Source organism: Pundamilia nyererei, unplaced genomic scaffold, assembly GCF_000239375.1.
Source record: "Pundamilia nyererei isolate P.nyererei 1_Seehausen unplaced genomic scaffold, PunNye1.0 scaffold00033, whole genome shotgun sequence".
NCBI classification, from domain to species: Eukaryota; Metazoa; Chordata; class Actinopteri; order Cichliformes; family Cichlidae; genus Pundamilia; species Pundamilia nyererei.
Window position 1 is genome coordinate 1,916,358 of NW_005187434.1, and position 10,783 is coordinate 1,927,140.

Consider the following 10,783-nt stretch of genomic DNA (forward strand, 5'->3'; position numbering starts at 1 on the left):
AGCCTCTTCTACCCAGTCACAGGTGAATCGCGTTACAGTATCCCCTACTCTACAAGTATATATATAATGTAAACCAACAGACAGGATTGGCATGAGGTGCATACTGAATCTACAAAACTGCAGAACATGGAACATCAGCCTTGTGGAAGAGGGGTGAAAGGAGTTTTGAATGATAGTCCTATAACAATTACTGTAAGCATGTTTGCGCTTATTTATGTTTGTGTTTTGTCATCTGCATCTCAAAAAGGACTGCCAGACAACCTAGAAGAGGTGGAAGAGGTCCACTTTTTCCTCTTGCTGCGGAGTCAAGAATTTGTGCAATGGTGGCTGCAAACAACGCTTTGAGACTGAGAGAAATGCAAAGAACTGTCGTAGAAGATGACACCATCTTCGGAAATATTCAGTCAATATCAATTTCCACCATAGACAGTCCTCAGACGGAATGAAATGTCCATGAAGCAATTGTACAAAGTACCATTTGAACGGAACAGTGATCGAGTGAAGGAGCTCCGTCACCAGCATGTACAGGTAAAACATGTTTGCATATGTACCTCTGTTTACTGTAAAAGTTTAGGCCATGTACTACACTTACATTTATGCATGTTACTGTAATCCTATTTACAATTCAAACTGTGCAATCTGTTGTGCCAAATGCACCATTACAGACTTTTTTTATTCTCATCCTTTGTCTAGCGTATCCTGGAATTGGAGGCCAGGAAACCCCTGCACACGTTGGTATATCTTGACGAAGCGGGATTCAATCTCGCAAAAGGCAGACGGCGTGGACGAAATCGCATTGGAGAAAGAGCCACCATGGATGTCCCAGGCCAACGAGGAGGAAATATTACAATGTGTGCAGCAATCTCAGAAAATGGCGTTCACACCCATATTCCTCGTATTGGTGCATACAATACACAACCCCTGTTGGCTTTTCTGGACGCTCTTTATAGGGACCTAATCCCACAAAATGAAAGGGATGATCCTGGTGACAATCGGACGATGTATGTAGTGGTTTGGGATAATGTTAGCTTCCATCACTCTGCTGTAGTCAGGCAGTGGTTTGCAGCACACGACAGGATGCTTATGGAGTTTCTTCCTCCTTACACTCCATTCCTAAATCCAATTGAGGAGTTTTTCTCTTCCTGGAGGTGGAAGGTATATGACAGGCATCCACATACCCAAATGACCCTGCTAGCAGCTCTGGATGCAGCTTGTGATGACATCACAGCAGAGTCCTGCAGAGGGTGGATTCGACACTCCAGAAGATACTTTCCCCGATGCATCGATAGAGCTGACATTCGCTGTGATGATGCAAATATGTGGGCAGACAGACGGGAGCGTCTAGATATCAGTGATTGATATGCAGCAGTGTCTGTTTTTCAGGATTTTTTTTTTTGTTTCATAACTACTGCAGTAAGGTTTACTGTCTAAGTGAGTTTGTTTGCTGTAAAATGTTTGATTTACTGTATTTCCCCCAGTTGCACAATGCTGTGAACAGTTTCAATTAAATATTATCAAGAGTGCATATGAAGTCTTGATTTTCCTTTACAATTTATGGTTTTCAACATGCCATGCATGCTGTCCAGATTTGACATGTCATTGGGAAGCACCTACAAAGAAATCCGTCACAATGAGAACATGTTCAAACCATTTGATTTTGTGACCAAAGGTGCTGGTGTAATGACTTGTAATTGTGACAGCCCTGACACTTTGATATAAGTACTTGCTTTTGATGAATATATTATCTGTTTTGATTAAGGGACTTGCTTTTGAAGCATTGACTACTTATTTTGAGCTACTGACTTGCTTTTGAACAACTGACTTTTCTTTTTGATGAAGTGACTCACTTTTGCAAGTTATCCACCATGTTTTGCGGTTTGCACTAATTGTTTTGAGAAGAGCCTTACTAGTGGTGCAGAGATCAATTCTGTTGTGAGAAATGCACCAAAGCAACTGAGAAAAACTGTAATGATCTCAGCCTAGCTAAAAGTTGCCAGGGTCCAGCACTGTGGAGCTGCCCTGCTGGACAAATTAGGAAATGGCATTATTTCTGAATTACTACAAGCATTTTTGACTGTATTGTGTTCTGCAAAAGAAATAGGTTTCCCCTTTGGAATAAGGGAGAAGCCAGAAGTAGCTTTAATTGGGACATAGTGGTCAGTAATATAAGCCGAAGTGAGTTTCATTTTATTCTCATTTCAATTTAAATCCTTATTGCTATCAGTGAGAACACTTTCTGGTATGTCTAGAAAATGACAGGGATATTAGTTCTTTTAATTGAGGTGATTTTAGCGACAAGCAGCTTGAGAGGTTTGGATTTTAAATGTTCTTTCACGAGGCTTTCTGTAAGCACTGCTGGAGATTACAAACACCAGGGAACTACAACTCACTTGTCTCCTCTTATCGCCAAAGTCCTCGAAAACCTCAAACAGGCCAAATATGTTTTAATCACAAAGTCAGAAAACCAGAATTCAGCAGTCTCACCTAATTCTTCATATCCGTCCGCCGTACTTCCACTGCCGCACCACAACGTGCCCGGGAAGATCCAGGCGCGTTTTCTCCGAGCTTTTCTCTCTGTCTCATCTGTTCTTGTGCGTATGGTGAGCTGTGACGCACTGGAAGCTTCGAGGTGAGCGCAGTCGGCTTTCTGCAGCGCCAATAAAATGCTGCTGATATTAAACCCATAGCTTACCTCTTGACCACGTGTGTTGCTTGTCTTGCAGAGACTGTGATATCTTTCTGTCATCTGTGGACTGAGGCTTACTGTGCATGTTACCAGTCTCATATCTTGGGACCAGATGGTGAGGTACAAGGAGCGCACGCCGACTGTGTCTTCGTGCAGAAAGGAAATACGCGTCTGTACGTTACCGCGAATCGATGTAAAACAGTAGAGACCCGGTCCGACCATATCTTGTGCTTTTGATAAAATGATTGCTGATAAGAAGTAAAAAAACTGAAGTACACATCTGCTTTTCATCTCAAAGTATTGGGTCTATAGTCGGTCCGGTTTAAGATACTGAAGTTAAAAATGATGACAGGAGTGTATTTGTAGTCCAGTCAGCCTAAAGGCATCTGTCCCTGAAGAAACATTCGAGAAGTAAGGTTGAAGTTCATAGGGTCTTTATAATGCCCCTCCGATGCTGAGAAACTTGATACTCAATTTCGTGCTTGCGTTTGAGGGTGTGTACTTGTCCACCTATCCTAGTGAAGACCAGATGAGGACACGTTGGTAAAATGATCCCTTCAAAGAGAAAGCGCTTAGAAGCAAGTTTATCATAGTTAAATAAAACTAGACGTGAAAACCCCCCCAAACATTTTAGTTAATTCAAATAAAAATTAAGATTTTTATGTGTTGACTCACAGTTTTCAGATTGATGCAAATGTAGTCACCAATGAACCCAAATGGATCTCCAACAATACTTTTCCATCAATAAAGCACAGTTGAAGTGGTTATAAACTGTCCAATCGTCCACCTCAGTTTCTATCCTTTCAAATTTCATGTTTGTTCCATTTATTACCACCATATGATGAGAGCATCTTTCCTCCTAATATCAGAAAGGCTTTTCCACATCAAAAAGCTTGTTGTTTTTTTCCTTAGACTTTATTGATCTGTGTAAACTCTCTGCAAAATCTTTACATGCAAAGTTATTTGCAAACATACACCTTTCCGTTGCATGCACTATCTATGTACAAATACAGAGATTAAAGAAGAAACATTCCACTGAACTGGCTGAAAGAAGAAGAAGACAGGTGTGGGTGTAGCTCAGGAGAAAGCCTGCTTTTGTTTTATGCTCGTTTTGCTTTTTGAAACAGCAAAATGCCGATCATCATTTGACGATCACTGTGGCTGAAATAGCACAAATGCGGGACTGGAGGGCGTCTGAATAACTGCCACGAGGGGGCAGAGTGGTTTTACAGAGAAAACAAGACGCTGGAAAGATTTTATGTACAGGACCTCTCGTTCAAAGTATAAGATTAATGTCATAGTCTGCTACCGATAGAGTTGGACATGGTCATATTATGATGTGCTCAGCTGATTATTAGTCTATCCTGTGGATGCTAACAAACCAGTTTATTCAGATTACACCATAGTCGTTATAGTCATGCAGAATATGCCCTGTTGTATATAAAGTATTAACAGGAATGTTGTGGGGGAGAAGTGTAAACATTGATGGAATTACAATAGCATTGATTTCTTACAAAGTACATATATATATGTATCTGTATCTTGAACAACAAGACATTTCATGCATAGAATCTTTTTGTTTTCGTCTTTGTTATGACATTGGAATAACTTGCAGACAGCTGTATAAATTGAGGTCGATCCACTTTGTAAGGTGTGCTTTCCTTGGTTTTTTGTAATCATTGAACAAACGCACACTAAAGCCTTGAATGATTGGGGTGTGGCAGACCGAGGAGGGTGGGGGAGGCTGTTTTGTGCAAAGGGTACATCGGGGTAAAAGCGGGCCATGACTGCCCCAGGCACACAAGAGTCACAAGCACAGTGCATGCAGGTAAAGCTGCACATACTAATGACATAACCTGTCCAGCCTTCTCTGCTTGTTAAGCGGAGCAGCCAAATTTGTTAGGGAAAGCTGTAAGAAACCTGACTCTGTGCATTCCATGTAAACACTGCAGTAGAAAACCTCTGAGGTGTCAGGGTGAACCGCTAGCTTCAGAGGAGTAGAGGTAGCAGGATGAAGTTCTTTTTGTTTGTTTGTTTGTTTCCTGCCAGTTCTCACCGCGACAAAGAAATCAACTGGAAAGTAAACATCACGGTTCATTTTTCAGTTTCTCTAAACACATAGTTAATACTTTCCACAAACTCAGAGTTCACAGTTTAAATTACCATACAGAAAAAAACCTCCTGGTTTAAACTAAGTGCTCTAATTTTAAATCACAAATTAACAGCAACTGATTGAAGATTGATCTAGCTCATGGTCCACTGACTTATGAATCATCTGTTGTAATCAGATGTCTATACTAACCTGAGCAATGTATCATTATGTAAACATTTCTTCATGGTAATATACAATATGCTGAGAAAGTTGAAGTATCTGAAGGTGCAGCTGCATGTAGTGTTGTGTGTGGCGTGACATGCTTATACAGGTCAAGTGTTACACTATAGCGTGATGTCATCACGTGAGAAAACAAAGATAATACCTTTACAGTCTAATAAATTTTAAGCGTGAGCTCTGTCGAGCCTTTTTTTAAGCTTGAGCAAAGGTTGTGACAGATGTCGTAGCATATTGCTTTTCTTCTTCTGTGCAAGTCAAACATCATTTTCCTTTGCGAAGAACGTGTCAAGTTCGGCACAACGTGTAACATCGCTGACAGGCGTGATGGCCTTGCTGACAGATGTCTCAGCTATATTAACAAAAATTTCTAATTCATTTGCGCCATGATTTGTACCAGAGGCAGATTAAGTATCAGTGTAGGCAGAGGAATCGTTTATAAGGAAACGGGACAGAACAGTATACTAACTCGGGGAGGAGGCCAAACGGGAGCAGTGAATACAGAAGATTAAGTAATAAACAAGAACATGGTTAAAAAAAAGTTGATCAGGAGATAAATGCAAGCCAGCTAGGAAGGATAGTATGAGCACATGCTGTATGGTGCGATGGGGCAAGTGGTTAATCACTAGCAACGTGATTCTCATTTAACAAGGTGTGCCAGCGCTCAATCTTCTTGTCTTTGTTCTTCAAACACTCATACCAGTGCTTCAGCCTCTCTCCCTTGGCAGTGATACCCAACTGACATCCACCTGTGAGAAGAGAAGTGGGAGGAGGTGTGAAAGGCAGGTGGAGAACCTGTGAGAATATCACGTTTATTGCATCAAAACAGATCAAATGTTTACCTATGTAGTCATTGGACTTCCCAATATCGTAATCCCACACTGATATATCTAGCGTCTTCTTGGCCAGTTCACTGTGTTTGATGTCGAAACTGAATTCCTGAAGTTTGATAGGGACAATGAGACAGCCTTTAGCCTTTTTCATTTCTGATAGACCTGATATAAAAGATGGATGTAGCCTCCAGGTTTGCCAGTGCAAAAGAGCTTTGAGCCTGGAGTCTTTCTAATGGCCAGCAGGCTTTCCACAGTTAGAAGGTGGTGTAAAAAGAAGAAAAGCTGAGAAAATGACCCTACTTTGTACCTATTACCAACCTCAGGTAAATTATGGTCGTAATTAGAGTACAATGATTAAATGAGGCATAAAGCAGGATATGATGGAGGACGTAGTAACTTTGAGATTGACATGTTGCTATAGTTCAAATGAGCATTGTCCTTGGTTTCTGAGCCAGATGTATGTCTGGTAGCATGTGATGCTCAGAAACAAACCTGGATTTAGTTCTATCCGACTTCACAAATCAACGAGTGAAGTCATAGTGTCTACATCAATCTTTTATATACAGTCTATGGTTGCTCAGAGTAAGACCACAGTAATGTGTTGGTAACTTGTGGACGAGCTCATTTATATTAACTGTGGAGTTTCCCTTTGAGCTCTCTTACAAACCTCGTTAAACTCTGGGTTCAGAGTCCTCTTCTTGATTTGTGTTTTGCACTTTCCCTTCTTCCCCATGTCAGGCTTCAGACATCTGTAAATTGCACATGTGCAAAATTGAATCTAACGGCATGCATTAGCAGTGAAGTGTACTTATTGTTTGCTCTACCTACATTTTGACATATGGGTCCGAGTAACCATTCGCATCCATGGCCGCCAGATGGACGCAGCGCACAACGCCTATAATGAGGCGGTTCTGCTGGGTGCTGTACATCAGGGATATCAGAATCCGACCACGCTCTTCTACCTCTGTGCCGTCTTTCCCCGGCTATGACAGAGAGAGGAGGTAAATAGTTCAGTAGGATTCATGATAAAAATTTGCATAAACTTGTGGGGGAATCCATCATGTTTAGACATGTGTGGAAATAGCATTGCCTCATCCTCGTAGAGAGCGATCCCTCTGGCTGTGCCGGCTGTTGCGGTTTTCTTTGTCTGCGAGGGGGAGCGAGATTAGAGCAGGTCAAAAAGAGTCTGTGACAAATGGAACAAAGGCCTCTTTGACTATGTGTGAGTTTCACTCACAGGCACAACTCTCTCTAGACACACGTTGAAGTTTTTCTTCTGATTCATCTTCAGTTTCTTCAGTGCCACTCGGGTTTCCCCGATAAACTCATTATGCCCAAACTTGTCTTCGTCACAGACAGAGACCCTGAGAAAATTTTAAGTAACTCTTAATTATACAGACCGGTATGTCTTTAAATGCAAGGACAGATTCAGTTTGACATGTGACCACATGGCTGTTGATGCAAAGTAAAGCTTTAAGTGAAACAGTCTGAAGTTTAGTGTTCACCTGAGGGTCTTACGCTGCATGTCCTCATCTGTCAGGCCATGGTAGGTGAGCGCCTCATTCCACACAGGGTTGCGGGTGTTTCTCAGTGTCTTTGTGCGCAGCTTGTTCGACTGTTGGATTCAAGGTGGATCAGGAAAGGAAATATAATTTTCTAGATACAGTTAAACCTCCAAGTCATACTTGTAAGACTAAACCACAAGATGTCAGGCTTGAGCTAGGAGAAAGGTTTCTCATCAAATCAAACGGCCTGAAATTGCCATCCTTCCTTTATTGCATAGCAGGAGATCTTTTAAAATAAGTGAAAGTTTAATGTAGGAAAGTACGCATTTTACCTTACTAGCCCCTGGCAGCAGATGAAGCTTGACATAAGGATCTGCCAGTCCATTTGAGTCCATGGGTTTCAGTCCCTGAGGAGAAACAGGGCAGGGTGTTCACCACATCACAAACGACAGACAGCAATTAAGCTATAGTGCCATTCAGGGCCTTTTTAACATGACCCACTTGATTGAAATTGCCTCTTTGTGTGGGAGAATGAGCTGAATAGTGGTACCTTTGCTTTGAGGATGGTACAGTGGAGGCTGTTGCTTTCCTGTTCATAGTGAAGACTGAACTCTAGAGAGCCCAGAGTGGCTGAAAGAGATCCCGGACCAATCATTACACGAAGGTACAGGGAGACAGCAAGTCTACTCTTGAACAATTAAGAGTGTAAATATAGAAAGATTGTCTTGTAATTAAACAACGCTCATCTTGTAAATTAAAATGAGAATTGGAAACCAGCCCAGAATGGACTGAAGGGATGGACAAAAGGACTTGACCTTCATCATGAAACATTCTCAGGCTTCTATTTACCTTATGTAAACAGCAGGACAATCTTATTAAAAACAGGGAAATATAATATAAAAGAAATCAAGTCTCAAAGGATAAGGGAGGGAAAAAATAAAGACCAGCATGCTGCCCACTCAGACTTTCTTTACATGAGTTTTATTGCCAAGCATAAGCAAAAGCATATGAATGTCTGGATGTAATTTTCAGTCCTTAAATGGTGCTAGTATGGTATTTTAGTCTGGACCAAGGCCAATATTCCTATATGATCGTATCACTTTTATAGATGAAAATAAGCACTACTGGATTATAATTTATTAAAAGATTAAATATGCATATTATTTATACTGGTAACAAATCACTAAAAATCAAAACATGCAGATATTAAGTTAAGATATGCCGAAATTGCTGTTACTTGTTAAGTAAAGAAGTCGTATCCAACTGGGCTACATCACATCCCCATAGAGAACAGACACATAAAATCACTCCTATTTCTGACATGTTCCCTGCTTACACTGGGGACTAAATCCCACACAAGGGATCTATAACATGTTCCGCCTCCTGTATCTTAAATTTTTTTTTGCACAGCTTAATTGTCCTGGACCTCAATAAAATAAATTAAAACCCAATTCCCCTGAGACAGAATGAGGGCTGTTTGACGCCGGAGGCCAAAATCATGACTGGCGGGTTATCATCCTCATCATTAAAATGGGATACATTAAACAGTGACTAGATGCATCGCTACTTATGTAGCTCTACATGTTTCTCTGCTTTACTTCCTCTGATAACGATTTTTTTATATTCTGGTCACATACGGTGTTTATTTGTCATTTTTAACTCAGCTCGACAGGCACTGCCAGAATGATATTTACCGTTTGCTTGGACTACTGGGCAATTTATTAAATGAAGTGCACATGAATTATTTTAGTAGGAGCGAACTAAATTGCAGAAATGAAGCCAAAGATGTGATTCAGTATGCCCGAGGGAAACAGATTTTGCCAAATTAAGGGAATCAACCCCCAATACTGTACGCCTTACAGAAATAAGTTCTTCCTGATTTAAAGAAAACCCCAAAACCAAACCCTTATCTTTTGTTATTTTCTTGAAATCAGTGGAGAGAAATCAAACTGTACAGAAAGGGAATTTAAAACAATACACATCAGTCATGTCACTCCATGAGAAGGGTGAGCAGATGGTGTACTCACTGGCTTCATCCGAGTCATAGTCATTGACTTCCTCCTCCTCGTCAGCTGGGGGAGGTTGCTGTCGGGCAGGAGGGGCACCATAGGCAGTCGGCTGCCTCCTGTCCTCTCTCACTGCAGGAGGCGCTCTCTGCTCTGGAGGAACTGCACCAGAAGAGTAAGCACCTCCATCTCCGACCATTGAACCTACAACCACATTCAGTTGTCTCAGACAGCAAGAAATGACACAACTGAGGATTTCTCTCTCTCTCTAAACACAAAGAGCTGTTTCTCACCCTGCTGCGTCACGTTGGTAGATGCACAAGGCTGTGGTCTGGTGCTCTGGACAGGCACCATCTTCTTCATCACCACTGGGCTGCCCTGCCCGGCCTCTTCTGGGCCAGCCCCGCCTGAGGCCATGCGCATAACTGGTTTAGGGGCCACAGGTGGGTAACCAGGACGGCCCTGTGGCTCGGGCCCTAAAAATAAGCATGAATCACATTATTCAGAACTTACATACTGCGCATAGGGAAAAAGTGCATAATAAGACCACTTCAGGCTGCTACTGCAGTGGATTCTGTAATACTCCGCGGTCTCTCCAGATACTTTTGATGTTGTAGCTTTTTTGTAGCACAGGCATTGACCTACATACGCTACAACAAGCTGTGGCAGCCAGCAACCATACATGCAGCAGCTATGCAGACTGCTTCTCTTGTACGGGGAACTCACACTGCACAGGTAATCACGCTGAAAGTGTGAAATGATGCTGTGCGACCCATCATGCCAGCACCACCTGGAGGCTCATTCCACGCCACAGCATGGGACTTCCGACAGTTTAATTGAGCTCTTCATGCCCCCCTCCTCTGTGACAGTGGGCGGCACAGCCAAATTTGGGTAGGAGATAAAAGGTTTGATGGCAGGGAAAAGAGCAATGAGAGGTGGGACTGCATTATCAGAAAGGCTGATCTGAAGAGACTGAAGAGGTGGTGTTTGAAAAAGTCACACTGAAAATTAGAAATATTAATTTTCCAAAAAGTGCAACTTTTCACTTTCTGAGCGGAAGCTACTTAGCCTGCTTTGGTAGCTTCACACCTGGCCACCATAAAATAGCCAGGGTGGTGACGAAGGGGAGGAAATGAACCACTAGCACATCATAAAAACAGAATACCTAACAGAACACTGTCAGATGCCAGGAAGCAAGAGGAAAGCGCATTCATATAGCAGATCTATCTTAAAAGGGTTATAGATATTGAACTTGCCTGAAACCTGTTGTTCAGAGGCAAGAGCCTCATTTTGATTCTGACCTAAGACATAACATAGACCAACTGTTATAGATAGATAGATAGATAGATAGATAGATAGATAGATAGATAGATAGATAGATAGATAGATAGATAGATAGATAGATAGATAGATAGATAGATAGA

The 10,783-nt window shown here is 41.8% G+C and overlaps 2 protein-coding genes across 4 annotated transcripts in view; both read right to left on the reverse strand.

Moving 5' to 3' along the window:
- LOC102209445 (group 3 secretory phospholipase A2-like) overlaps positions 1-2,632 on the reverse strand; it is a 9,137-nt gene extending 6,505 nt beyond the window's left edge. The window contains exon 1 of the mRNA XM_013909892.1: positions 2,485-2,632. The gene's annotated coding sequence lies outside the window, so the exon portion shown is untranslated. The remainder of the gene's footprint in view (positions 1-2,484) is intronic.
- Positions 2,633-3,582: 950 nt separating this feature from the next.
- The window catches only part of LOC102192194 (rabphilin-3A), an 18,726-nt gene continuing 11,525 nt past the window's right edge, over positions 3,583-10,783 (reverse strand). For 2 of the 3 annotated variants that reach the window (XM_005729451.1, XM_005729450.1), the window contains 12 exons: positions 10,616-10,660; positions 9,653-9,835; positions 9,381-9,563; positions 7,904-7,983; positions 7,686-7,760; positions 7,354-7,463; positions 7,086-7,212; positions 6,939-6,995; positions 6,677-6,831; positions 6,516-6,597; positions 5,858-5,954; positions 3,583-5,764 (listed from right to left, as the gene is read on the reverse strand). In XM_005729451.1, the coding sequence (XP_005729508.1) occupies positions 5,634-5,764; positions 5,858-5,954; positions 6,516-6,597; positions 6,677-6,831; positions 6,939-6,995; positions 7,086-7,212; positions 7,354-7,463; positions 7,686-7,760; positions 7,904-7,983; positions 9,381-9,563; positions 9,653-9,835; positions 10,616-10,660 (1,325 nt within the window). In that variant the 3' untranslated portion in view covers positions 3,583-5,633. The remainder of the gene's footprint in view (positions 5,765-5,857; positions 5,955-6,515; positions 6,598-6,676; positions 6,832-6,938; positions 6,996-7,085; positions 7,213-7,353; positions 7,464-7,685; positions 7,761-7,903; positions 7,984-9,380; positions 9,564-9,652; positions 9,836-10,615; positions 10,661-10,783) is intronic. The other variant, XM_005729452.1, reaches the window with a different exon arrangement.